Raw genomic sequence first — 26,404 nt, 5'->3', positions numbered from 1 at the left:
ACCACAGGCACATAGACACAGGCAACAGAGCATGCACAATGTCGGCACTAGTACAGTGTATATCCACCTTTCGCAGCAATGCAGGCTGCTATTCTCCCATGGAGACGATCGTAGAGATGCTGGATGTAGTCCTGTGGAACGGCTTGCCATGCCATTTCCACCTGGCGCCTCAGTTGGACCAGCGTTCGTGCTGGACGTGCAGACCGCGTGAGACGACGCTTCATCCAGTCCCAAACATGCTCAATGGGGGACAGATCCGGAGATCTTGCTGGCCAGGGTAGTTGACTTACACCTTCTAGAGCACGTTGGGTGGCACGGGATACATGCGGACGTGTGCATTGTCCTGTTGGAACAGCAAGTTCCCTTGCCGGTCTAGGAATGGTAGAACGATGGGTTCGATGACGGTTTGGATGTACCGTGCACTATTCAGTGTCCCCTCGACGATCACCAGTGGTGTACGGCCAGTGTAGGAGATCGCTCCCCACACCATGATGCCGGGTGTTGGCCCTGTGTGCCTCGGTCGTATGCAGTCCTGATTGTGGCGCTCACCTGCACGGCGCCAAACACGCATACGACCATCATTGGCACCAAGGCAGAAGCGACTCTCATCGCTGAAGACGACACGTCTCCATTCGTCCCTCCATTCACGCCTGTCGCGACACCACTGGAGGCGGGCTGCACGATGTTGGGGCGTGAGCGGAAGACGGCCTAACGGTGTGCGGGACCGTAGCCCAGCTTCATGGAGACGGTTGCGAATGGTCCTCGCCGATACCCCAGGAGCAACAGTGTTCCTAATTTGCTGGGAAGTGGCGGTGCGGTCCCCTACGGCACTGCGTAGGATCCTACGGTCTTGGCGTGCATCCGTGCGTCGCTGCGGTCCGGTCCCAGGTCGACGGGCACGTGCACCTTCCGCCGACTACTGGCGACAACATGGATGTACTGTGGAGACCTCACGCCCCACGTGTTGAGCAATTCGGCGGTACGTCCACCCGGCCTCCCGCATGCCCACTATACGCCCTCGCTCAAAGTCCGTCAACTGCACATACGGTTCACGTCCACGCTGTCGCGGCATGCTACCAGTGTTAAAGACTGCGATGGAGCTCCGTATGCCACGGCAAACTGGCTGACACTGACGGCGGCGGTGCGCAAATGCTGCGCAGCTAGCGCCATTCGACGGCCAACACCGCGGTTCCTGGTGTGTCCGCTGTGCCGTGCGTGTGATCATTGCTTGTACAGCCCTCTCGCAGTGTCCGGAGCAAGTATGGTGGGTCTGACACACCGGTGTCAATGTGTTCTTTTTTCCATTTCCAGGAGTGTAAGATAAATCAGAGCTCGCACAGAAAAATTTAAGGGCTCGTTTCTCCCGTGTGCCGTTTCAGAGTGGAAAGGTAGAGAGACAGCTTGAAGGTGGTTCACTGAACCCTCTGTCAGGCACTTTATTGTGAATACCAGAGTAATCACGTAGACGTAGACGACAGGGTTTCCGAGTGCGACATTCAGTTCTGCAGTGATTTTTGCCGTTCGTTTCAAATTGTATCTATCTGATAGAGGTATACGGGTATGGAGACAACCTCATGAAGCCACGCACCCAGCATGTGAGCAGGGCAGTTTTCAAGCTGTTGGAGGCTCTGTAATGGTATGGGCCGGAGTGATATGGAACCCCTGATACGTCTAGATACGATTCTGACAGGTAACACGTACATAAGCATCCTGTCTGATCACCTGCATCCATTCATGTGCATTGCGCATTCCGACAGACATGGCCAATTCCAGCAGGTCAACGCGACACCACACACGTCCACAATTGCTACAGAGTGGCTCCAGAAACACTCTTCTGAGTTTAAACACGGCCGGTGGTCACCAAATTATTGAGCATATCTGGGATGCCTTGCTACGTACTGAAGAGATTCCCCCCCCCCGTACTCTTACTGACTTACGGCAGTCCCGCAGGATTCACGGTGCCAATTCCCTCCAGCATCACTTCAGACATTAGTCGAGTCCACGCAACTTCGTGTTGCGGCACTTCTGTGTGGTCGCGGGGACCCTGCACAGTATTAGGTAGGTGTACTAGTTTCTTTGACTCTTATGTGTAGATTCAAATAAAAACATGCAGTAAGAGAGGGACGGCCAGTGCAGAGTGTGCGCTTGTGTGTGTAACGCTACCTCTTGTGACCCGAGACATGCGGCAGTGGCCCCCACGCGTATCCTCTGGAAGTAACGGCAGGTGCTTCGCGCCGGAGTGGCCACCACTTTCTCTCGCAGGCTCAGGTTACGGCCGATCATCCGGGCAACAGCGGCACAGGTGTAGCGGGCTACTGACCCACTGGAAGCGCCGAGTCGTACGTCCTGAGAAATACTACTTCTACTTGAGTATCACCCTCAGTACGTAGTTACCCGTGGCCCCTGCAGACGCCTCGTTGCTACCTGCGGCTGAGTATTCTACTCGGAAGTTTCCGGTTCGCATTGTAACCCGTCGTTATATACCTGGTCTTACTTGAAACTAAAATTTATTCGAACTGGCCACGAGCTAAAATGGAAATGAGAGTACGGCATTGTGGGTCGGGAGTCCCTCATTCTGGGGAGTTCGGCCGCCGAGGGCAAGTACTTAGTGCATTCGACTCCACATTGGGCGACTTGCGCGTCGGAGATGGGGATGAACTGATGATAAGGACAACACAACACCCAGTCCCTGAGCGGAGAAAATCTCCTGCTCCAGCCGGGAATCGAAAACTGGCCCCTTGGCGTTGGCTACGAGCAATTCCTGTACTTTATCTAAAATCATGAATGCCGGTTTTAAAGTAGAGAAAATTAAATAAAATAAGAGCCAATGAAATAGAGCATCATCTGCAAAGTAGCAAGGGGCTTTATTCAAAGAGTTACTAACGAACGTGCATTTTATTTGACTACTACTATAGAAACCCAACGAAAGTGTTCTTACGTCTTTAGCGTTTGAGAGTATTTAGTGTCTAGTAGCGTCCGTGATCCAGATTTTAGTGTCCGAGTTTTTAGCGTTTGAGTCTTGAGTATTGGCGTCTCCTAAGTCTATGCACCATTGTGTGAACTTCACTGGGAGCCGGGCTAGTTGACAGTAAATTTCTGTTCGCTAAATTTATCGCCGGATTCACGATAACTGACAGAACAGAGATATCGTTAACATCTAGCGAACATCTCAATCGATAAAAGATCGATATCATAAATTTCAATTTATGAACTTCAGTTGTTGCCGAAGCTACTATTCAGACAACGCGTCACAACTTGACTTTCGATTACAGACCTTGTTTGGACATTTATTAGCGGGCTAAAGTGTGACCATTCATAGGAAACATATGAAAGAAACTGTTTTAATAAAATCCGACTTAAGGAAAAACTACAGTGTTCCACGATTGCGAACAGATATAACGAGACGCGAACCGTGTACTGGATTGTCTCTGGACAATAATAATAACAATAATAGTTTATTCCACATTAATATTAAAGGGAATAATTTTGTACAAAACATCGTGCTGTGTTAAATGAACCCTGTGACTTTTGAAGAAAATAATTCGGTGTACATGTGCTACGGAAATCAAAGCTACCAATTTTTCTTTTGAAACGCAAATCGGGCGCCTAGTAACTGTTAATGGGCATCTTTGGCGGCAACCGCTAAACAACGCAGCTAGCCAATACTAATAAGTCGTATTTAAACTTTTTAAAGAAAGATACTTTAAAAGATTTGTGTAACCGGAATATACACGCAAATTAGTGCAAAGAGCAGGCATTAGCAACAAATATTGACTCTAATAACAGTGGTGTATAGCACACTGGATTCGCATTCGGGAGACGGTTCAATCCCGCGTCCGGCCATCCTGATTTAGGTTTTCCGTGATTTCCTTAAGTCGCTCCAGGCAAATGCCGGAATGGTTTCTTTGAAAGGGCACGGCCGACTTCCTTCTCCGCGCTTGCCTAATCCGATGAGACCGATGATCTCGCTGTTTGGTCTCCTCCCACAAACATCCCAACCCAACCCAACAGTTTTGTATCGCCTCGCGTTCACGTATCTCGACGAGGTGAAGAATACTGGATGGGCGTAGGAAAAGGTCTTTACACTTTCATTGATCGTGGCAGTGCGTTTAGGCAGCAATAGGAGAGATTGCAGCATCCACGTGGTGAAGGTAGGCCAGTACAAGTTATTGGAGTATGTCACAAAATTCATCACCTGGGGGTACTACAATAACACGTCCGCCTGCTTAGGTGGGTGGTAACGACCTCACCTCCCATGCACTGGGCGCAGGTTCAATTCCCGGCCGGGTTGGAGATTTTCTGCGCTCGGGGACTGAGTGTTGTCTTGTCCTCATCGCTATTTCGTTCTCATCATCGGCCGCAAGTCACCCAATGTAGCGCCGACTAAAAGAAGACTTGGCGGCCTAACATGAATGGGACCTCCCGACCAACAATGCCACACCGTGATTTCATTTTTGCTACAATAAAATGAAATGGGACGAACATCTGAAATCCTAAACAACGATTCGCTGTGAGGATTCTGAGGATGTGCGGTCCATACATGGAAGGAAGAGTTCAGTGTAGCATGTCATCGAAAATGAGGTCATCAACGTATGCTTAGGTAGCGTAAAGAAATCTTCCGCATTTTTTACAAGGACAAGTCTTAAGGAATTTACGAAAACAATACAAACAGAAAATCTATATGGAGAGACAGGATATTGAATTGCACTCCTGCAAGTCCTAATCAAGTCGGCATCTTGCTCGCCGTGGTGCACACGACATCAGAATCCACGTCGTTCTATGACAATGGTGCCGTGTAGAGGAAAGTAGCAGAAACCTGCAGGGGACCAACGCGTGATGCAGCGATAGCAGTTGCTTCAGGCGGATGTAAATGTAACTTATTTCTCATAGAGAGTCGGAAGTATGCATTGCAGATCGCAACATTATTAGCTCCACACTTTTGTTTATTTTCTGGGTAATACCTAATGATGGGCAAGTAAGAACCGGAAACCGGTTGTGTTTTAAATAAAAAGAACCCTACAACTGACAAGCGGTAGTTTCAACCTCTGCTAAGGTAACTGTAGACGTACTCGAGGTCACACTGAACTGACAGAAATTGTAGTTATCGCACGCCAATGCAGGAGCAGGAACTAGAGGGAAGTGGCAGTCATGCGCAAAGTATCCTCCGCCACTCACCGCAAGGTGGATTGCGGAGTACAGATGTAGGGACTTAACTAGTGCTTCCCGCTTGCCGTATGATATCATTGTAGGACACACGTTTTAATTTTGACGTTACCCATATACCTTCACTTTTACCTCACGAACATACACTACTGGCCATTAAAATTGCTACACCAACAAGAAATGCATTGAGTCAAACAGAGCTTGCATGGGATGTACAGGTACAACTGCCCATGCAGCTTCAACACGATACCACAGTTCATCAAGAGTAGTGACTGGCGTATTGTGATGAGCCAGTTGCTCGGCCCCCATTGACCAGACGTTTTCAATTGGTGAGGGATCGGGAGAATGTGCTGGCCAGGGCAACAGTCCAACGTTTTCTGTATCCAGAAAGGCCCGTACAGGACCTGCAACATGCGTTCGTGCATTATCCTTCTGCAATGTAGGGTTTCGAAGGGTTCGAATGAAGGGTAGAGAAACGGGTCGTAACATTTCTGAGATGTAACGTGCACTGTTCAAAGTGCCGTCAGTGCGAACAAGAGGTGACCGAGACGTGCACCCCATACCATCACGCCTGGTGATACGCCAGTATGGTGATGACGAATACACGCTTCCAATGTGCGTTCACCGCGATGTCGCCAGACACGGATGCGACCATCAGATGATGTAAACAGAACCTGGATTTATCCGAAAAAATGACGTTTTGCCATTCGTGCACCCACTTTCGTCGTTGAGTACACCATCGCAGGCGCTCCTGTCTGTGATGCAGCGTCAAGGGTAACTGCAACCATGATCTTCGAGGTGATAGTGCACGCTGCTGCAAACGTCGTCGAACTGTTCGTGCAGATGGTTGTTGTCTTGCACACGTCCCCATCTGTTGACTCAGGGATCGAGACGCGGCTGCACGATCCGTTACAGCCATGCGGATAAGATGCCTGTCATCTCGACTGCTAGTGATACGAGGTCGTTGGGATCCAGCACGGCGTTCCGTATTACCCTCCTAACCCACCGATTCCATATTCTGCTAACAGTCATTGGATCTCGACCAACGCGAGCAGCAATGTCGCGACACGATAAACCGCAATCACGATAGGCTACAATCCGACATTTACCAAGTCGGAAAAGTGATGGTACGCATTTCTCCTCCTTACACGAGGCATCACAACAACGTTTCACCAGGCAATGCCGGTCAACTGTTATTTGTGTATGAGAAATCGGTTGGAAACTTTCCTCATGTCAGGACGTTGTAGGTGTCGCCACTGGCGCCAACCTTGTGTGAATGTTCTGAAAAGCTAATCATTTGCACATCACAGCATCTTCTTCCTGTCGGTTAAATTTCGCGTCTGTAGCACGTCATCTTCGTGGTGCAGCAATTTTAATGGCCAGTGGTGTATTTTCACTTACTGTCCGTCTAGTAAATATAAAGATGACAAGTGACCACGGAAACTGGCAATTTCTCGTTGGAATTATTTGCGATCGTGCTTGAAAACAGAATTTTTTTCGTCATTTCGAGGTGCAATGATGTCTCCGTTACAACCGAATTGCCATTTTTTTTCCAGAATGAGAGCGATAATGTTGCCCAGTTGCCTCCTGGGGGTCCTGAGGCCACTCACAAAGCGACAACGTCGATAGGTGCGCGGAGAAAGCTGGACAGCCGATTCGTCGCAGCGCAGGGAGAGATCGCGCAGGCACGGGACGTGGTGATTTCATCCGCACCGGAGTGGTGGCGCGTCCCCGTAAAGGACAGACCGCGCGAGAATGTCACCGGCCGCGGAGAACACCACCGATCACCGTAGATTTCTCTCGCGGCCCCACACATCTCCCACCGCTCAAGCAGCTTTCGAAGCAAGGCGTCGGTATGTCTTCGTAACCAACTGATGAATGGACGGAAAGCCAACAAATGCACAGAAGTGTGACGTGTTTTTCTCATAACTTGAGAATCTGAAAAAAAAGGTCACTTCTCAGGGGACACGTCCCTAGAAACGTACAACACCGCTTTTTCTTTTTTTTTCTTTTTTTGACTCATCAGTTTTCTGACTTGTTTGGTGCGGCGCGGCACGAATTCCTCTCCTGTGCCAATCTCTTCATCTCAGAGTAGTACTTGCAACCTACGTCCTCGATTATTTCCTTGACGTATTCCACTCTCTGTCTTCCTCTACAGTTGTTGCCCTCTACGGCTCCCTCTAGTACCACGAAGTCATTCCCTGATGTCTTAACAGATGTCCTATCATCCTGTCCCTTCTCCTTGCCAGTGTTTTCCACATATTCCTTTCCTTTCTGATTCTGAGCAGGACCTCCTCATTCCCTACCTTACCAGTCCACCTAATTTTCAACATTCGTCTGTAGCATCTCAAATGTTTCGATCTCTTTTGTTCCGGTTTTCCCACAGTCCGTGTTTCATTACCATACAATGCTGCGCTCCAAATTCTCAGAAATTTCCTCCTCGAATTAAGGTCTATGTTTGACACTAGTAGATTTCTCTTGGCCAGGAATGCCCTTTTTTTCCAGTGCTAGTCTGCTGTTGATCTCTCCCTTGCTCCGTCCGTCATTGGTTATTTTGCTGCCTAGGCATCAGAATTCCTTAACTTCAAGACCATCACTCCGAATGTTATGTTTCTCGCTGTTCTCATTTCTGGTACTACTCATTACTTCCGCGTTTCTTCGATTTAGTCTCAGTCCATATTCTGTACTTATTAGATTGTTCATTCCATTGAGGAGACCATGTAATTCTTCTTCACTTTCACTCAAGACAGCAATGTCATCAGTAAACCTTATCATTGATATTCTTTCACCTTCAATTTTCATCCCACTCCTGAACCTACCTTTAATTTCTAACATTACTTCTCCGTTGTATAGACTCGACAATAGGGGAGAAATACCACACCCCTGTCTTACACCCTTTTTAATCCGAGCACATCTTTCTTGGTCGTCCACCCTTATTATTCCCTATCTCTCCCTATAGCTTACTCCTATTTTTTTCGGAATTTGAAACACCTTGCAGCATTTCACATCTAACGATGTTTCCAGGTCTGCAAATCCTATGGACGTGTCTTGATTTTTCGTTATTCCATTATCAACCGCAACGTCAGAATTGCCTCTCTGGCGCCTGTATCTTTCCTAAAACCAAAGTGGTTGTTTTCTACTGCTGATAATTGTCTCACTTAGACGGAGAAGACAGTCCGCAATTTTCCTCAAGTATCCCGTATTGCATATGCCACTGTTCACTGATAGATCCCCTAGAGATACCAATCTAAGCCCATGTTGGCTGTTTCGCTTTGCCCACTGTTGCCAGTAATCCTAGACGTTGTAAGGAGGATGTTTAGATTTTTATGTTGGTGATGCCACGTAGCGCTTTGTATTAAAATCGCAGGCTGTGCTGTGTACAGTCTGTGGCTGGGTGACATTGTTGGAATAGTCGCCATTGTAGTGTTGGGCAGTTGGATGTGAACAGCGCGTAGCCTTGTGCAGTTGGAGGTGAGCCGCCAGCAGTGGTGGATGTGGGGAAGTGAGATGGTGGAGTTTGAGAGCGGATGATCTGGACGTGTGTCCATCAGAGACAGTAAATTTGTAAGACTGGATGTCATGAACTGATATATATATATTATGACTTTTGAACACTATTAAGGTAAATACATTGTCTGTTCTCTATCAAAATCTTTCATTTGCTAACTGTGCCCATCAGTAGTTAGTGCCTTCAGTAGTTTGAATCTTATTTAGCTGGCAGTAGTGGCGCTCGCTGTATTGCAGTAGTTCGAGTAAAGAAGATTTTTGTGAGGTAAGTGATTTGTGTAGGTTAATGTTAGTCAGGGCCATTCTTTTGTATGGATTATTGAAAGTGAGATTGCGTTGCGCTAAAAATATTGTGTGTCAGTTTAAGCACAGTCATTTATAATTTTTCTAAGGGGACGTTACAACGATTTCTGTGCGATTAAGATATATTTATTTAGCCGACCTAAATGGCAGATATTGAGAGAGTGATCGCGGAACGAAAAAGTAACTACACTCGCTTTATAGTTGAAACGCATCATAAGCAGGTGCGACGGCTGTAATCTTCCACAGAGATTACGAGGAAGAAGTTGCTCCCCTTCTAAAAGTAGTTTATCGTAGATCGCTGGAGCAGCGCAGGGTCCCTAGCGACCGGAAAAAGCGCAGTTTATTCCCATTTCCAACAATAGTCACAGGACAGATGCTCATACTTAAAGGCCTATATCGCTGATTTCAGTTTCTCGTAAAATTATGGAATACGTTCTACTCTCATTCATTGTGACGTTTAGGAGAGTGACAAATCACAAAAATCACTGAAAATCAAAATGGGTTCCACAAACTTGCGAAACAGAGCTCTGTCTGCGGGCCCGTGAGTTTCTCAGCGCCGTAAACATCGGCCCCCAGGATGATGTCGCGTTCTTTCGGGAAGGTTTTCTTATATCTTCACATTGTCGATTAGCGAATATAATAGGAGCTTACCGAGTTCCGGACCACATGTGTAATTGGATTCCGGACTTTCTTGCAGCTGGAACTCAAAACGTCGCTCTCAATGTGACTAACAGACGTACAGGCAATATGAGGAGTGCACCAAGAAATCGCAATAGGACGATTCCCGTTTGCAGTATATATAAATGCTGTCGTGCATAATATAAAGAGATCCATGAGACCGTTCGCAGTCGATGTTGTTGACTATAGCGCAGAACGGAGTGAACAGCAGGAAGGCCTAAAGGTGACTGTCCTATTTCTCATTCCAGGGCATGTGCGTCCGAAAAATTCCTGCATCTACAGGGTGTTACAAAAAGGTACGGCCAAACTTTCAGGAAACATTCCTCAGACACAAATAAAGAAAAGATGTTATGTGGACATGTGTCCGGAAACGCTTAATTTCCATGTTAGAGCTCATTTTAGTTTCGTCCACCTACGCTCAATGGAGCACGTTATCATGATTATATACGTGATACTCTACCTGTGGTGCTAGAACATGTGCCTTTACAAGTACGACACAACATGTGGTTCATGCACGATGGAGCTCCTGCACATTTCAGTCGAAGTGTTCGTACGCTTCTCAACAACAGATTCGGTGACCGATGGATTGGTAGAGGCGGACCAATTCCATGGCCTCCACGCTCTCCTGACCTCAACTCTCTTGACTTTCATTTATGGGGGCATTTGAAAGCTCTTGTCTACGCAACCCCGGGAGCAAATGTAGAGACTCTTCGTGCTCGTATACAATACGCCATTCTTCAGGGCTGCATCAGCGCGTCAGGGATTCCATGCGACGGAGGGTGGATGCATGTATCCTCGCTAACGGAGGACATTTTGAACATTTCCTGTAACAAAGTGTTTGAAGTCACGCTGGTACGTTCTGTTGCTGTGTGTTTCCATTCCATGATTAATGTGATTTGAAGAGAAGTAATAAAATACTTTCTTTCTTTGTGTGTCAGGAATGTTTCCTGAAAGTTTGGCCGTACCTTTTTGTAACACCCTGCATAAAGCCAATGCAGAAAAAGTATGCAACACCCTCGACGATGAGGTCATTTTATTGACAAGTGAGGCAAACGTGGTTCATGGTTGTAGAATGGTAATGAACTGACATCTATCGTATTATACACGCCACAATAAAGGATGCCCGCCGTGCGGGGTAGCCGCGGCGTCTTAGGCGCATTGCCACGGTTCGCGCGGCTCCCCCCGTCGGAGGTTCGAGTCCTCCCTCCGGCATGAGTGTGTATGTTGCCTTAGCGTAAGTTAGTTGGATTAAGTAGTGTGTAAGCCTAGGGACCGATGACCTCAGCAGTTTGGTCGCATAGGAACTTACCACAAATTTCCAAAAAGGGTGCCCAAATCGTCGCATCAGCACACTGGTGGCAACGCAGACGTATATTGTCGCATGCAAGCGATCATAAAGGTGACGAATGACATCCTCCAATAGATTATCTCAAACATATTGCACCTTTTGTTCCAGTTTGGCAGTAGTTCTGGAGAACGAGTGAGTTTCCATTCCATCATGTACCGTAAGTATTTAATCGGTGGTAGCTGTGGTGATGTTGCTGACCAGGGCGCTTGCTGTACACGACGAAGGGCACCGTGTCTTGCAGCAGGAGGGGTTTCGTCGTGATTTTTTTCTGTACATCACCTTCCTGTCGAACAAATGGTAGCAGCACGGCGTTAACGGCCTGTGCAAATGTAATCGTGAATTGTAACTGTTGTCCATGCCCCCCCCCCTCCCCCCACCTACCCACACCCTAAAGCAGGGCCGGCCAGAAATTCTGCACGCGTGCGGTGCTGCTGCACATGTGCAACTTACGGGTCACAGCGTGCACGCCGCAGCCGTCAGCGTTCATGTAGTGCATGTTTCTACGCACAGATGTCGCTTTATCCACTTGCTGGGATACTCTGTACCGGCGCAGTCTAGTGCTCTTTCCACAGCTTGCAAGCCAACCATTGGAAGGTATTTCGCGTATTAAACATTTAAAATACTGTCACAGTCTACTCATTGAGGCGTCTACTTTTATGTTAACAGTTTAAACCAGTAAGACAAGCAGTACAGTTAACAACCGTGGGTTTTTATTAAGGCAGCTTGACTGACGGCGCGTAAATACGCGTAATGTTTTTGATCTAGTATTTAAGAAAGAGAGCGACTTCCAACGAACCTTATTCATGATTTCAAATAACATTAAACTAATGCAAGGTTTCCTATAACTAATTCTCGGTGCCCTCAGTTACACCCACATAATTTCTGTCTCACTGACCTCTGAACAGAATGATAACCGCAGACCTCTCGATGATCACCTGTTATTTCAATACCATTATTGCTATATCTTTCATCTGTTCCGTCTGAAATCTCCATAATAACCGACTATTAGATGAATGTTATGTTTTATCGACTTCAGCTGAGCGTAGCCCTCCACACATTAAAAAAAACCCTAAATGTAAGTATACATTGGAACAATCGGTTTAACGACCAATTTTCCTGATAATAATGTAACATGGAGCAGAATGGGGCAATAATGCACAATTACTAAACAATAATTTTTAATTAAGAAAGGAGTAAATCCAAACACGTTTATCACTCGTCATGAGAAATGATATGGTTAAAATCGGGCGCAAAAGCACGGCTCATTGACAAACGCATGCAGTTGCGAAGATTTTCATCACTTATGCTTGATCGAAACCTTGATTTATTCATTTTCATCACCGAGAAAAATCGTTCACAAACAAGCTCTTGCGTGTACCACATAAACAGGGACGTGGAGCCACCGCCGTTCATTTAGGACACATGTCTAATAACAGATGTCGCTGTCGCACACGTGCGCACATGTGCAGCACTTCCGCACGTCTGCACACTGTGCAGCGTTTGGCCGGCCCTGCCCTAAAGACTGAGATGGCAACTGTGCGTCGTGGGCGAATGCACTCTGAAATGGGCCGTTTACCTGTCATACGCCATACATGTCTTTGTCCATTTAGGCGATACAGGCAGGACCTACTCTGATCACTAAAAACCATTCCACTTTCCAGTCACCTCTTCCACGATACCACTGTAGCCATGCTTGATCATGTGATCTTAATCCTGCTGTAAATGCTTAAAATGGCTCTGAGCACTATGGGACTTAACATCTGAGGTCATCAGTCCCCTAGAACTTAGAACTACTTAAACCTAACTAACCTAAGGACGTCACACACATCCATGCCCGAGACAGGATCCGAACCTGCGCTAGTAGCGGTCGCACGGTTCTAGACTCTAGCGTCTAGAACCGTTCGGCCACTGCGGCCGGCTAACATTTCTCCGAAGGTACTCCGTATAGTGGTGCTTTGACCGTTTACGTCGCCGTACAGTGTTAAACGCGTCACGGAAATCTAGGAAGACGAAATCTACGTGTTCGCCAGCATCCACTGTTCGCAGGCTGTCGACTATGAATATAGGAGGCTGTCTAGCTTTATGCGAAATCACCTTTCTATCTCCTATGATTTCCGTCATTCTACAAGCGATGGAAAAAAATTCTTGCATGCTGTTTATTGTTGTCTCCTCTATATCTCTTTAGTATGTGGCTAGCCCATCCTCTAGAATCCAGATGACACAAACCTGAAGCGTTCAAAGAAAATGGCTCTGAGCACTATGGGACTTAACATCTGAGATCATCAGTCCCTAGAACTTAGAACTACTTAAACCTAACTAACCTAAGGATATCACACACATCCATGCCCGAGGCAGGATTCGAACCTGCGACCTTAGCGGTCGCGCGGTTCCAGACTAAGGCGCCTAGAACCGCTCGGCCACAACGGCCGGCTTCAAGCGTTCGAACCGCCACAAGAACGCGTCGTTGTAGCTCTCGTTGATGAGCCAAAACGAACCAACGCGATATCCAGTTTGGGACACGTTGGCATCGGTCATTTAAAAGTGGCCTGTCACACTAGGTATAGTTGTAGGGAAAGGAATTTGGTAATGAGTGGTTCGGTTCCTCTTCTGGTACGTACTTTTAGCTTGTGACTAATCTGCATTCAAAAAAGTATTACAAATCACCTGAACTGCAATGTATTTGCTACTAGAACCATTACAGATGACGACAAATAGGAGAAAGACAACAGGAACGATTACAGCCACGTGCTGAAGCGTCTTGCGAGTGCTGGACCAACTGCACGCTTCTTCCTTGCCAACAGTTTGAAATAAGTGCTGAAACATGCAGAGGTTGAAGAGACATGCAATGATTAAAGTAACTAAATGCAGGACAAACGAACAAACGACTGTGTGATCGAGCTCCGTAGGTGGCGCATGCCCACTTTCTAAACCGTTTTTGCTCCAGGAATGGTCCCATTTTAGTTAAATACGATTGCACCTTCTTTCGACATCCTCGTGTGTTTCAAACTTCAGATCACAACAGCGTTTCCATGCTGCTCCATCGTAGCTCAGACAAACCTGTTACCATTCAAACCGCTCTTCTCTTCATACATTCAGTTTGTTCTGTTAGATCTGGTATTGGTCCAACACATCTGAGCAAAATTCTACAATGGATCGCACAACAGCTTTGTAAGCAATTTTCTTTGTAAAATTATTGCATTTCCCCAGTATTCTACCAACGAAACAGTCTGACATCTTTTGAGCCTTTCTGTGATCCTTTCATTTCACGTTCCTAGATATTGATACTCTCTGGCATTTGTCAGACTATACTGATAATAAGAGTGACTCGTTTGTATTCAAGTAACAGCATACCATGTATGTGCGGTTTACAAAAAACACAATTCTACGTTTACGAATATATAACGATTCGGTGGTAACAGGGATGATGCTTGTTTCGTTAGTAAAGTTTGCTACGGTAGTTCTACTTTTGTGTCACGCCTATCTATTCCCTTGTCATAGTCGCATAAATCAGTTACTGGCTTGAAGTGCTATTAATCAGTTTCCTTCAGCCGCCAAATGAAATCGTACCATCATGAGATTTTTAAGTCACCCCTGTTACAATTCACGTAGCTGAAATTCCTTTGCTAGACTTGTAGCTTTCATAAGCTTTTCAAATATGGAATTTGTAAATGTGAATGATCCAGGGTACGACGATTGGTGGGAAGTGGTTGGGAGGAAGAAAGCCGGCCACTGTGGCCGAGCGGTTCTAGGCGCTTCTGTGCGGAACTGCGCTGCTGCTACGGTCGGAGGTTCGAATCCTGCTTCCTTAGTTAGGTTTAAGTAGTTCTAAGTCCAGGGGACTGATGATCTCAGATGTTAAGTCCCATAGTGCTTAGAGCCATTTGGAGGAAGAACGACGACAATAGCAGTGGACATGACATACTTTCAAACGGGGAAGATAATTTAGAAAGAGAACGTGAACGTAATTCTGAGACTGAAGCTGCAACATCAGAAGCAAGAGAAGGAGGAGGCACCATCGAAGAACATTATCAACCGTAAGAATAGATTTTTATGACCTAATGTACCACCTAAGGAAACTAAAACCGAAAATCGAAACACTGTGAAAATTCCTAAGGCTGCTAACTTTGCCAAAAAAAACTGCAGATCCATGAAACAGCACTAGCAAGCAAGATGTCATTATTCGTGCTCTAAACATAAAGAGAGAAAAGTGAAAATAGCTCGTGCAAAATGGGCAGGCCCCTTTGCAGTGGCCGTAGAAGAGAAATTTTCATATCGTCTTTCTCATAAAAGCACAATATCGCAATTGTCGTTATTAGATTGCTCGATATGTTAATAAAAATGTTAATATCTAACAGTGGGCCTATTTCACTCTAAAAGTTTTGTAATGTTGGAATTAATTACAAAGTAAAACAATGGGGTGATGAGCCACTCGTGTTCCCGCTGAATGCTGTACTATTCAACTTACCAACGGAATGTTAAGGTAAGTGGGCAATCTTTGCAGCAGTCTGAAACCTTTTCAACAGGTCAATAGTTCTTACGTTTCTTTCCGATACTGTTCATTACAGATGACTGCGTAATACGCAGAAAGTGTGGTCCTACTATTGACTCTGTTGGCAGTTCATCGAGTATTTCGTCCACAACGTTCCAAGAGAGATTTTATTCCTGGCGTATAAGAATCGCCAGCGCAGTAACTACGGTGGCAGCTCGAACTAACAACTGTAAACAGTGGGTGTGCATTCGACCAGTGAGCACGCAATGTTTGGTAGTGGACGTGCGGCCGTAATGTATCATTGTTGTCGCGTCAGAAATGGCAGTGGAGCAATAGCTCAAAATCAGCAGTTCAGGACATTCTGTAGAATGTTTCGAAGAAGAGAAGAGTACAAGGTGAGTCTGAAAAGTTCGGTGAACGGCTTCAGGAAATAAAAGAAAACCGAGCAAGGTGGCGCATTGGCTAGCACAACGGACTCGCATTCGGGAGGACGACAGTTCAATCCCGCGTCCGGCCATCCTGATTTAGGTTTTCCGTGATTTCCCTAAATCGCTCCAGGTAAATGACGGGATGGTTCCTTTGAAAGGGCACGGCCGACTTCCTTCCCTAATCCGATGAGACCGATGACCTTGCTGTCTGGTCTCCTTCTCCAAACAACCCAACCCAATAAAAGAAACAAGAGTTAGAAACAAAATACCTTTTCTGACCTTCAAAGTAATCCCCATTAGCTGTAACACACTTTTGACAAAAGTTGTAAGGCTGCTGGAAACTGCCAGCAAACGCGTTTTGCGGAATCACTCGAAGCGTCATGGTAACGCGTTATTGGATATCCACATCATTGAAGGTAATTAAAATTGTTGCTGGCGCTACGATCCGACAGTCAGTTGGACTGTGCTCATCGTCTTCCCTGCCTCGAGCCGTTGCTATCGAGAAAGGGGATCAGCATCATCTTGAACTTGGATTTTGTCAGGCGACGCTGTTTGGGTGGCAAGGAAGACGATGACCGCAAGACCACTGACTGTCGCTTTGCCTCCTAGTCGTACTGGTAGCAATAGGTCTCGTTTTCTGTAACGATGCGGATAACCAATACCGCGTGACCTCGGTGCTTCGAACGATCCCAGAAGACGCGTTTACCGACAGTTTGCAGTAAGAATGAGATTTTCATTCTGCAGTGGAGTGCAGTGGAGTGTGACTCGAACTCAGGACCTTTGCCTTTCGCAGGCAAGTGCTCTACCATCTGAGCTACCCAAGCACGACTCACGACCCGTCCGCACAGCTTCAGTTCTGCCAGTACCTCGTCTCCTACCTTCCAAACTTCGCAGAAGCTCTTCTGCGAACCTTTCAGATGGTAGAGCACTTGCCCGCGAAAGGCAAAGGTCCCGAGTTCGAGTCTCGGTCCGGCACACAGTTTTAATCTGCCAGGAAGTTTCAGTTAGCAATAACCTTACCACGACGTCAGAAGTTTGTTGTAGCTGAAATTGATCACTCTGAAGGCCGGTAAAGCTACTTCGTTTGTAACTCTTCTTCTCTTTCTTTTCTGATATCATTCACCGTACTTTTCAGTCGCCCGCATCTCGTGGTCGTGCGGTAGCGTTCTCGCTTCCCACGCCCGGGTTCCCGGGTTCGATTCCCGGCGGGGTCAGGGATTTTCTCTGCCTCGTGATGGCTGGGTGTTGTGTGATGTCCTTAGGTTAGTTAGGTTTAAGTAGTTCTAAGTTCTAGGGGACTGATGACCTAAGATGTTAAGTCCCATAGTGCTCAGAGCCATTTGAACCATTTTTGAACTTTTCAGTCGCAATATGTGCAAAGTTAATTCCACATTGCTTGACTCCCGAACAAACGGAACGACGCGTCGACACCTGCCGCAATTTGATTAAAATGCAACGCCTGTTTTTTTGGAGAAATTGACCACTGGTGAACAAACTTGGTGTTACCAGTACGAACCTGCCACAAAACGAGAAAATACAAAATTCCCACGAGAAGCTGACGCTTAGACGACAGAACCGACATTTAAGTCGATGTGACACGCGAGTTGAACAGAATGCTGAAGAAGGATTTCAATATGGTTCAAATGGCTCTGAGCACTATGGTACTTAACAGCTGTGGTCATCAGTCCCCTAGAACTTAAAACTACTTAAACGCAACTAACCTAAGGACATCACACACATCCATGCCTGAGGCAGGATTCGAACCTGCGGCCGTAGCGGTCGCGCGGTTCCAGACTGAAGCGCCTAGAACCGCTCGGCCATCCCGGAAGAAGGACTTTCGTGACAATTCCACGTGGTTGTGTGAACGTTCTGAATGTTGTTCTCAAGTTCGGGAAAGACTATATAGAGCACGAAGCAATAGAACCCTCAACCCTCATCTTTTTTTTTTTTTTAAGGTAGTCCCGATAAGCGATGGACAGCGAGGATCCCATCAGACTTCTCCGATCAAGATGGCTTAATATATTAATATAATATATTAACCGATCTACACTGTTTGAATCACAAATGTCCACAATGATCGCACTCACTGAAGGTATCTATTTCCTTTATGAGCACTTAGCCGAAGCATGCATGAAGTTGCTTCTACCTCTGTTAGTGACACTCCACCCAAGACAACATTCCGCTTCGTTACTCCACAGTCCAGTCACAAATTTCGTTTGATGGCTCCTATATTCGTACTTTCGATAATAAGCTTAGGTGCGGCACAAAGTACTTTTCGGAAGTAAAGAAATTCTGCATGTACATTATTGCCTTTATCCGTGGCTTTAACGGTATCTGTCAAGCGCGGGGTCGGAAACCGAACCTTGAGAGAGGCAGGTGGTACGGGGCACTAAGCGGTAAGCCTATGTCACGGGATACGGAGAAAGTTAATGGGGCAGCGCAGCTGTTCGAGACTCACCGGTATCTTCATGGCGTCTGGAGATGGGGCTGCGTCCACTGTGCACTGGCTGCGGTCCAGTGAGGCGCGCCTGGAGTCCAGGGACCGGTTATATAGCGGCCGGAAGGCCTTCCGCCGTGGTGGGGGCCGAGGGTGCTTCTCACGCCCGCGGCGTCCCCGCGAGATGCGGTGGGGGGATCCGAGCCGCAGCTTCGGACGCTGCCCGTAGGGCTGTGCGGCGATCCAGCCTGCAGCCGCGAGGTCGCCGTCACAGGGAAGAGTAGCGAGCGACGCGAGGAAAACACACACACGTAAGCCGTTCCAGTTTTCTAGAAGGGTCCTCGAACTTATTCACATAAACTATGAGATCAAAAGTATCCGGACACCCCAAAAACATACGTTTCTCATATTAGGTACATTGTGATGCCACCTACTGCCAGGTACTCCATATCAGCGACCTCAGTAGTCATTAGACACCGTGAGAGAGCAGGATGGGGCGCTCTGCGGAACTCACGGACTTCGAACGTGGTCAGGTGATTGGGTGTCACTTGTATCATACGTCTGTACGCGAGATTTCCACACTCCTAAACATCCCTAGGTCCACTGTTTCGGATGTGATAGTGAAGTGGAAATGTGAAGGAACACGTTCAGCACAAAAGCGGTCTGCCGAGTTCGCCTGTTGACTGATATGTGACCGCCGACAGCTGAAGAGGGTTGTAATGTGTAATAGGCAAACGTCTATCCAGAGTTTCACACAGGAATTCCAAACTGCATCAGGATCCATTGCAAGTACTATGACAGTTAGGCGGGAGACGAGAAAACTAGGATTTCATGCTCGAGCGGCTCCTCAAAAGCTGCACATCACGCCGGTAAATGCCAAGCGACGGCTTGCTTGATGTAAGGAGCGTAAACATTGGACAATTGAATAGTGGAAAAACGTGTGGATTGACGAATTACGGCCGGCCTGTGTGGCCGAGCGGTTCTAAGCGCTTCAGTCTGGAACCAAGCGACCGCTACGGTCGCAGGTTCGAACCCTGCCTCGGGCATGGATGTGTGTGATGTCCTTAAGTTTTTTAGGTTTAGGTAGTTCTAAGTATTCTTTTGTAGGGATTATTGAAAGTCACATTGCGTTGCGCTAAAAATATTGTGTGTCAGTTTAGTGATGACCAGAATAAGTAAAGAGAGAACTGTCTGAGTACGTTGTGTATTACTCAGCTGTTTCTGTATTAAATAACGTAAGAGTTTTTCCAGCACAGTCACTCTTAATTTTCAAAGGGGACGTTTCATGGTTACACCACAATAACATCCCTGTAATGCACTGGGCTGCACAGAATCGTGACCTAAATCCTACAGAACACCTTTGGGATGTCTAGGGGACTGATGACCTCAGATGTCCCATAGTGCTTAGAGCCATTTGAACCATTTTCAGGCACGAGAGTGCAACATGTTCTAGCACGTATGGTAGTTTCCCTACTCAGCGTCACTAATCATAACAAAACCACTGATGAGCTAATGAAGACGCAGGCAATAGCTGGTACAAAATATGTGGAATACCTGAACAGATGTAAGAGAGGGCCATAGTAAATAAATAAAGTGCAGCTAAACATGAAAGTATTGCGCATCAGACTGGAACCTCTGACAGGTAGGAGTAATAAAAAAGATACACAAGATACAACGAATAGTGGCACATTTGGGTTCGAGTTTGATTAGCGCCAGATCGTAGCGAGCGTGCTCAAAAAACGCAGTGGTAAACACTAAAAGACAGGTGTTGTACGCTTACTGTAGAAACAGTCGTTAAACATATTACTCCATCCGACACACGTTTTCTGGATGCAGAGGCAGAGCAGACATTTAGAGGGCAAGACGTAAAGTTCATGGCGTGGCACGGAATCAGTGTCTATGAACGACGTTTTCTTTTCTTGTTTCGATACTCTATGTGCAATAACGTACAATCGCTACTAAAAGTATTGGCACAGTTACATTTTAGTGGTTGTAGGTTAAACGAAACATATATTTCAGAACAGAACCCAGACACGTGCCACCTTATATCAGATAGGTTAAAATATGTCCAAATCACCTGTCAGTAAAGTAACATGCAGTGTTATGAAAATAAACATCGCTCTTCTACATCCGAAAATGTATTGGCACATGCATATGAATCGGACAGTGTGTTCGTTTTCTTCATTGATGTTCACTTTCAAATAGCTAGTGTGCATCCCCTTAGCATCTGTAACAGCACGTAAACGCCGAGAGACGGTTTGTATTAAATTCCGGATGATATCAGGGGTAATTTTCGACTGTTCCTCCAGGAGCACTTTCTCCAAGTCGTTTTTACCGGACGGACGCCTTTTTCTGACTTGTGCGTCAAAATGAGCCCACAGGTTCTCAATGGGGTTCAAATCAGGGCTCTGAGGTGGTGTTAGAACCCTTCCGGGGGCATCGTATAGTAACCACTCACGGGTTTTCATGGCGGTACGTTTCGGGTCGTTGTCTTTCCGGAAATGAAACACCCCAGTAAGGCCCAATGTCTATGCACTACCTCGCAACACGTCGATGTATCTCATATGATCCAGTGTACCGTGGATTACAACTAGATTTCCAACGCCGGACGCCGCTTTACAGCCCCAGACCATGATACCGCCCCCACCGTGTTTGATTGTGGGATGCATGTGTTTGATGCCGAGGTGCGTATTCGGCTTGCGCCAACCTTTCTTTCTTGCATCATATCCAAACACATTGAACATCGATTCGTCGCTAAATATGACAGTCAACAATCCATCGGCTTGCTGATGTAGTCCTTGGCAAACTACAGGCGTTTCTTCCGGTTAATTTCCGATATGTATGGATTTTTCCTGGGAAAACGTCTATGCATGTCAGGCTCATTCAACAGATTTCGTATAGTTTGAACACTAACCGACTTGTCTGACGTTGTCTGAACAACCTCAGCAATAGTTGCTGCACCTGTAGTAAGTGCGATCATACGGCGACGCCCTCGGGTTGTAAGCACTTTTGGGCGTCCAGGACGACACTTATTCACTGTTGTTCCAGTCTCTTTATATTTATGAATGATGGCTCGTACCGCGGTGTAGCTAACAGACACCTCTGCTCCGATTTGTCGATAGCTTCTCCCTTGTGAATGGAGCAATACCACTCTCTCACGCAACGCCACTGAATGTTCCTTCTTCTTCGGCTCCATACTGACCACTATCGCGCAATACAGCAACACACTAGCGACCGGGCCGTCAACAACACGCAATGTCTATTGCAGCAGATGGCGTTCCGGTACCTGAAAACCCAGCAACATACCGAGAAGCCACGCTCTGTGCGAATACTTTTTGTGTGCAGAGAAGATACATGTTTGCCCTTAACAATGCATTTCTTTGTTTATGGTAGGCACTGTGGGCAGAATTGTAATGTCTGGACGTGAGGTAGCACGTACATGTGCTGTGTACCGGAAGGTGCTTCGATTGTAACCAGCAACGATAAATACGCACGTGTGCCAATACTGTTTGGTGCGATTGTAAGTCGTACGACAAATCGACCTGCAGAATAGTATCGTTCGCACGCCTTCTTACAGTAGCCACATCGTTCGTGTTTCGTTCAGATGGATAACCTGCAACACTTTCAACGACGTCTACTTCATCTCGTCACGATTACATTACGAGCGTTAGTCGTACACTATTAATTATCACCTCGAAAACTTGTGACCAAGAAACTTGGTGATGGTATCTGCACATTTTGACTGTCCGTCCACCTCGAAAATAATTTCCCTGGTATTCTGGAACTGCCTGCCTCGAAACAGAGCCCGAGGAAAGAGGAAGGAGTCATTGGCTACCATGCCAGGAGAATACGAAAGCTGATGGAAAATTTGGCAGCCCAAAGAAGCAGCATGTTTGACAGAGACCCTGCAGAATGAAATGATGCGATGTAGTGGAGTAAAAAGACCCCCCTTGGACACATTCCCTCGATTTTTTGGCTTTACAGTCCCTCGTAAGGAGATTTCGGTAGTATGTTCCTGGCCGCTTGCGAGCATAATCTGTTAGCACCACACCATTGTTATCTGAGTCATCAGTCATCTGACTGCTTTAATGCGGCCTCCCGCAAACTATTCTCCTCTGCCAATTCCTCCATCCCGGAGTAAATGTCGTGTGACTAGGGTCTCCCGCCGGGTAGACCGTTCGCCGGGTGCAAGTCTTTCGAGTTGACGCCACTTCGGCGACTTTCACGTCGATGGCGATGAAGTGATGATGATTAGGACAACACAACACCCAGCGCCTGAGCGGAGAAAATCTCCGACCCAGCCGGGAATCGAACCTGGACCCTTAGAATTGACATTCTGTGGCGCTGACCACTCAGCTGCCGGGGGCGGACATCCAGGAGCAGCTGCTTGCACACAACGTGATCAGTTTGAAACGTCCCCTTATGAAAAATTATACATGACTGTGCTTAAACTGACACACAATATTTTTAGCGCAACGCAATCTGATTTTCAATAATCCCTACAAAAGAATGGCCCTGACTAACATTAACCTATACCTTTCACAAATCACTTACCTCACAAAAATCTTCGTTACTCGAACTACTGCAATACAGCGAGCGCCATTACTGCCAGCTAAATAAAAGATTGAAACTACTGAAGGCACTAACTAATGATAGGCATAGTTAGCAAATGAAAGATTTTGATAGAGAACAAACAATGTATTTACCTCAGTAGTGTTCAAAAGTCATAATGTATATAGCAGTTCATGATATCCAGTCTTACAAATTTCAAAACTCCGCCATCTCTCTCCCCACAGCCACCACTGCTGGCGGCTCACCTCCAACTGCGCAACGCTACGCGCTGTTAACATCCAGCTGCCGCTGCCCAACACTACAATGGCAGACAACAATGCAAACTAGCCACAGACTGCACACAGCACAGCCAGTGATTTTCATACAGAGCGCTACGTAACGTTGCCAATAAGAAAACATAAACAGCCTACTTACAAGTTACTCGTGGGATATGTTCTAATCTGTGTCTTTACCTACAGTTTTTACCCTCAGCCATTGGCTACCATGTCAGAAGAATACGAAAGCTGAGGGAAGTTATTACCCGATGTCTTAATGCATGCTACACGACGCCCAGTTTTTTTCAACCTCCCATCGGTCGCGAAATGGAAACCACAGTGACAATCAAAAATGTTTTAATTGATAATTAATTGATACCTTCAGCTTCCGACAGGTGTTGTTGACGTACCTTGATGGGGACAGCTGAAGATGTGTGCCCCGACCGGGACTCGAACCCGGGATCTCCTGCTTACATGGCAGACGCTCTATACAGCTGAGCCGACGAGGGCACAGATGAAACGCGCGACTTCAGGGACTTATCCCTTGCACGCCTCCCGTGAGACCCACATTCCCAATTGTTCACAATCTACTTACGTAATGTTCCTAATAGATACTTTGCCCATTCACTCTCGCAAAGGATGGGGCCCCTCCACGCCCACACGAAGGTGGTGACCAAACCAAAAGTTCTACAGCCACCTCCGTGTAACATGTTAGTTTTTGAATCAGGAGTCACAGGATGCGGGCTGTGATGTTATCCATGCGCCTGGGTAAGATATTAACATGGTCCATCAGGAGATAGAAGTGGACGAAAGCGATCGAAGGGTAGCGGTTGTAAGGGCAGAGGAAAAAAAGTGCCAAGGAAAGCGCCAAGGGAAAAAATCCTCTGCGACAGTAGGACGGATAGTAAGGGCAGTAGCGGCTTGCTATCTGCGACGGTGCATGCAAGGTGTGGTTGTGTTAGTGCGAGGTATCGCGCATCGTTACCTTTGTCGTTGTTGGAGCTCGTTGCGGCGCTTGCTATAATTGCTGCGTCCCTGCAACAGTTCAAGGTCGTTGTAGATTAGCGGGCGATCGGTCATAGATCGGCTCACAGACGGTGTAGGGTGTGTGTGTGGCTGGTTTGCGTGCTGTGTACAGTACGGTTTCCCTGCGGTTGCCTGTTTTTCGGCGGGTCGAGCATCTGGGGTTACCACTAGTAGCTGTGTTGCAGGGGCTCGCCAGGACTGTCGTGTTAGCGTGCTATGGACCATAGATGTTTAGTTACTAGCCAATAGTGTCTTTGGTCTGTTATGCTTCCATCTATGGTTGTGGTCGTAGTTACCCAGAGAAAGGATAAACGGGTTGCGCGAGTGTCTCGTGTTATTGTACAGTCGTGTGGAGAGTTTTTGGAATACCTGCAAGATGGTATCTAGCCGATATTCCCGGTGAAGGTACGCGGTGCGTGTGTAGCGCGGAGCGTTGCTTATGATTCTGAGTACTTTGTTCTGTATGAGCTGCAGACGGCGCAGGCGAGTGGACGCAGCGTATCCCCAGACAGGGGCTGCGTACGTCATCAGGGGTAGAATAAGTGTCATGTACATGGACCTAGACACCCTCCTGTTCAGTGTGCTACTCCTGTTAAGCATAGGGTAGAGTTGTTTGAGCCTCGCGTTAGCTTTGTTGGCCACGTGTTGAATGTGGTTGTGGTGTCACCGCCAGACACCACACTTGCTAGGTGGTAGCCTTTAAATCGGCCGCGGTCCGTTAGTATACGTCGGACCCGCGTGTCGCCACTATCAGTGATTGCAGACCGAGCGCCGCCACACGGCAGGTCTAGAGAGACGTCCTAGCACTCGCCCCAGTTGTACAGCCGACTTTGCTAGCGATGGTTCACTGACAAATTACGCTCTCATTTGCCGAGACGATAGTTAGCATAGCCTTCAGCTACGTCATTTGCTACGACCTAGCAAGGCGCCATTATCCTTTGTTATTTATCTTGTGATGCATGTACCGTCAGACCGATGTTCACCAATTATGAATTAAAGTTAAGTATTCCAGTAGTTACTTACGTTCTTTGCTACTATAAATTCCCTTAACTGTTCCAGACCTCACGCCAGCCTGCGTCAGCTTAAACGCGTGCCTTTCGACTATCTCCTAGTGGGTTGGCTGTCTTGCCAAGTCACTACAGTGGTCCCCCCAGAGTAATTTCTGGTCCAGCCAGACGCCGAGGTATTTGACCTTCTCGCGGGAACGTATTGAGTGTGTGTGTAGTGTTACTGGGTTGCAGTGCTGATGTTTGCGCAGTAGCTTCGGTCTTCTAGTGAACAGAACGGCCTCGCACTTGTCGACGTTTACTCTAACACGCCATTTCACCAGCCAAAGCTCTGCCGTTCTGAGTGCAGCCTGTAGTCGTGTTAGACGGCTTCCAATTATTGCCGAAAGATCGCGGTGTCATCCGCGTAGGTTGCCACCGTCGTGTTGTGTGTAGCTGGGAGGTCGTTAATGTAGAGGTTAAACAGCAAGGGCCCTAGGATGCTTGCTTGGGGTACTCCTGCCTGGATACCATGTCGTGTCGATTGTTTGCCCTGCACGTCGGTGTTGAAACTCCTGTCCGTGAGATATGAGCCCGTCGGGGAATCCTGCGTCGCTGAGTTTGCGTATTAGGCCGTTCTGCCATAGACGATCGAAAGCCTTTTCGATGTCCAGGAACACCGCCCCAGTTGCTTTGTTTGTGTTGTATCCGTGTGTTATGTATTCAACGACGCGAAGGAGTAGTTGTGTTGTTGAGTGGTGGTTCCTGAAACCGAATTGCTCCGGTCTCAGTGTTTCGTTTGCGATACAGTGTCTAGTGAGTCGTTTTAGTATTACCTTCTCAACGGTCTTGCCGAGCGCGCTCAGCAGACTGATGGGTCGGTAATTTTGTGAGAGGGAGTGGTCTTTCACCGGTTTCCTGAACATCAGGACCTTGGCCGTCATCCAAAAGGCGGGGAAGTGTTGGTGCTTGAGTATGGCATTAGTGATGCGTGTTAGGTAGCCTACTGCTTTGTCCGTGAACTCCTGGAGGACACGGTTTTGAATGCCATCGTGACCAGGGGCCTTCCTAGCGGTGGTATGCATGATGGCCCATTTGACTTCAGCTGCACTAGCTTGTCGGATGATGTTGCGCGCTTGGGCCAAGATGCGTGTGACCTCCTGGTCCGTAGCAAGTGTGAACGCTGGGTCTGAGGGATACAGGTTCGGTGTGA

General features: G+C 47.1%; 1 protein-coding gene across 2 annotated transcripts in view; it reads right to left on the bottom strand.

Moving 5' to 3' along the window:
* The window catches only part of LOC124551066 (ras-interacting protein RIP3-like), a 69,688-nt gene extending 51,266 nt beyond the window's left edge, over positions 1-18,422 (bottom strand). For both annotated transcript variants that reach the window (XM_047125951.1, XM_047125952.1), the window contains exon 1: positions 18,375-18,422. In XM_047125951.1, coding sequence (XP_046981907.1) covers positions 18,375-18,386 — 12 coding nt within the window. In that variant the 5' untranslated portion in view covers positions 18,387-18,422. The remainder of the gene's footprint in view (positions 1-18,374) is intronic.
* Between the last annotated feature and the right edge of the window lie 7,982 nt (positions 18,423-26,404).

Source organism: Schistocerca americana, chromosome 9 (genome assembly GCF_021461395.2).
Source record: "Schistocerca americana isolate TAMUIC-IGC-003095 chromosome 9, iqSchAmer2.1, whole genome shotgun sequence".
Lineage (NCBI taxonomy): Eukaryota > Metazoa > Arthropoda > Insecta > Orthoptera > Acrididae > Schistocerca > Schistocerca americana.
The sequence above is the reverse complement of the archived record's forward strand: the minus strand, read 5'-3'. Positions and strand labels throughout refer to the sequence as shown.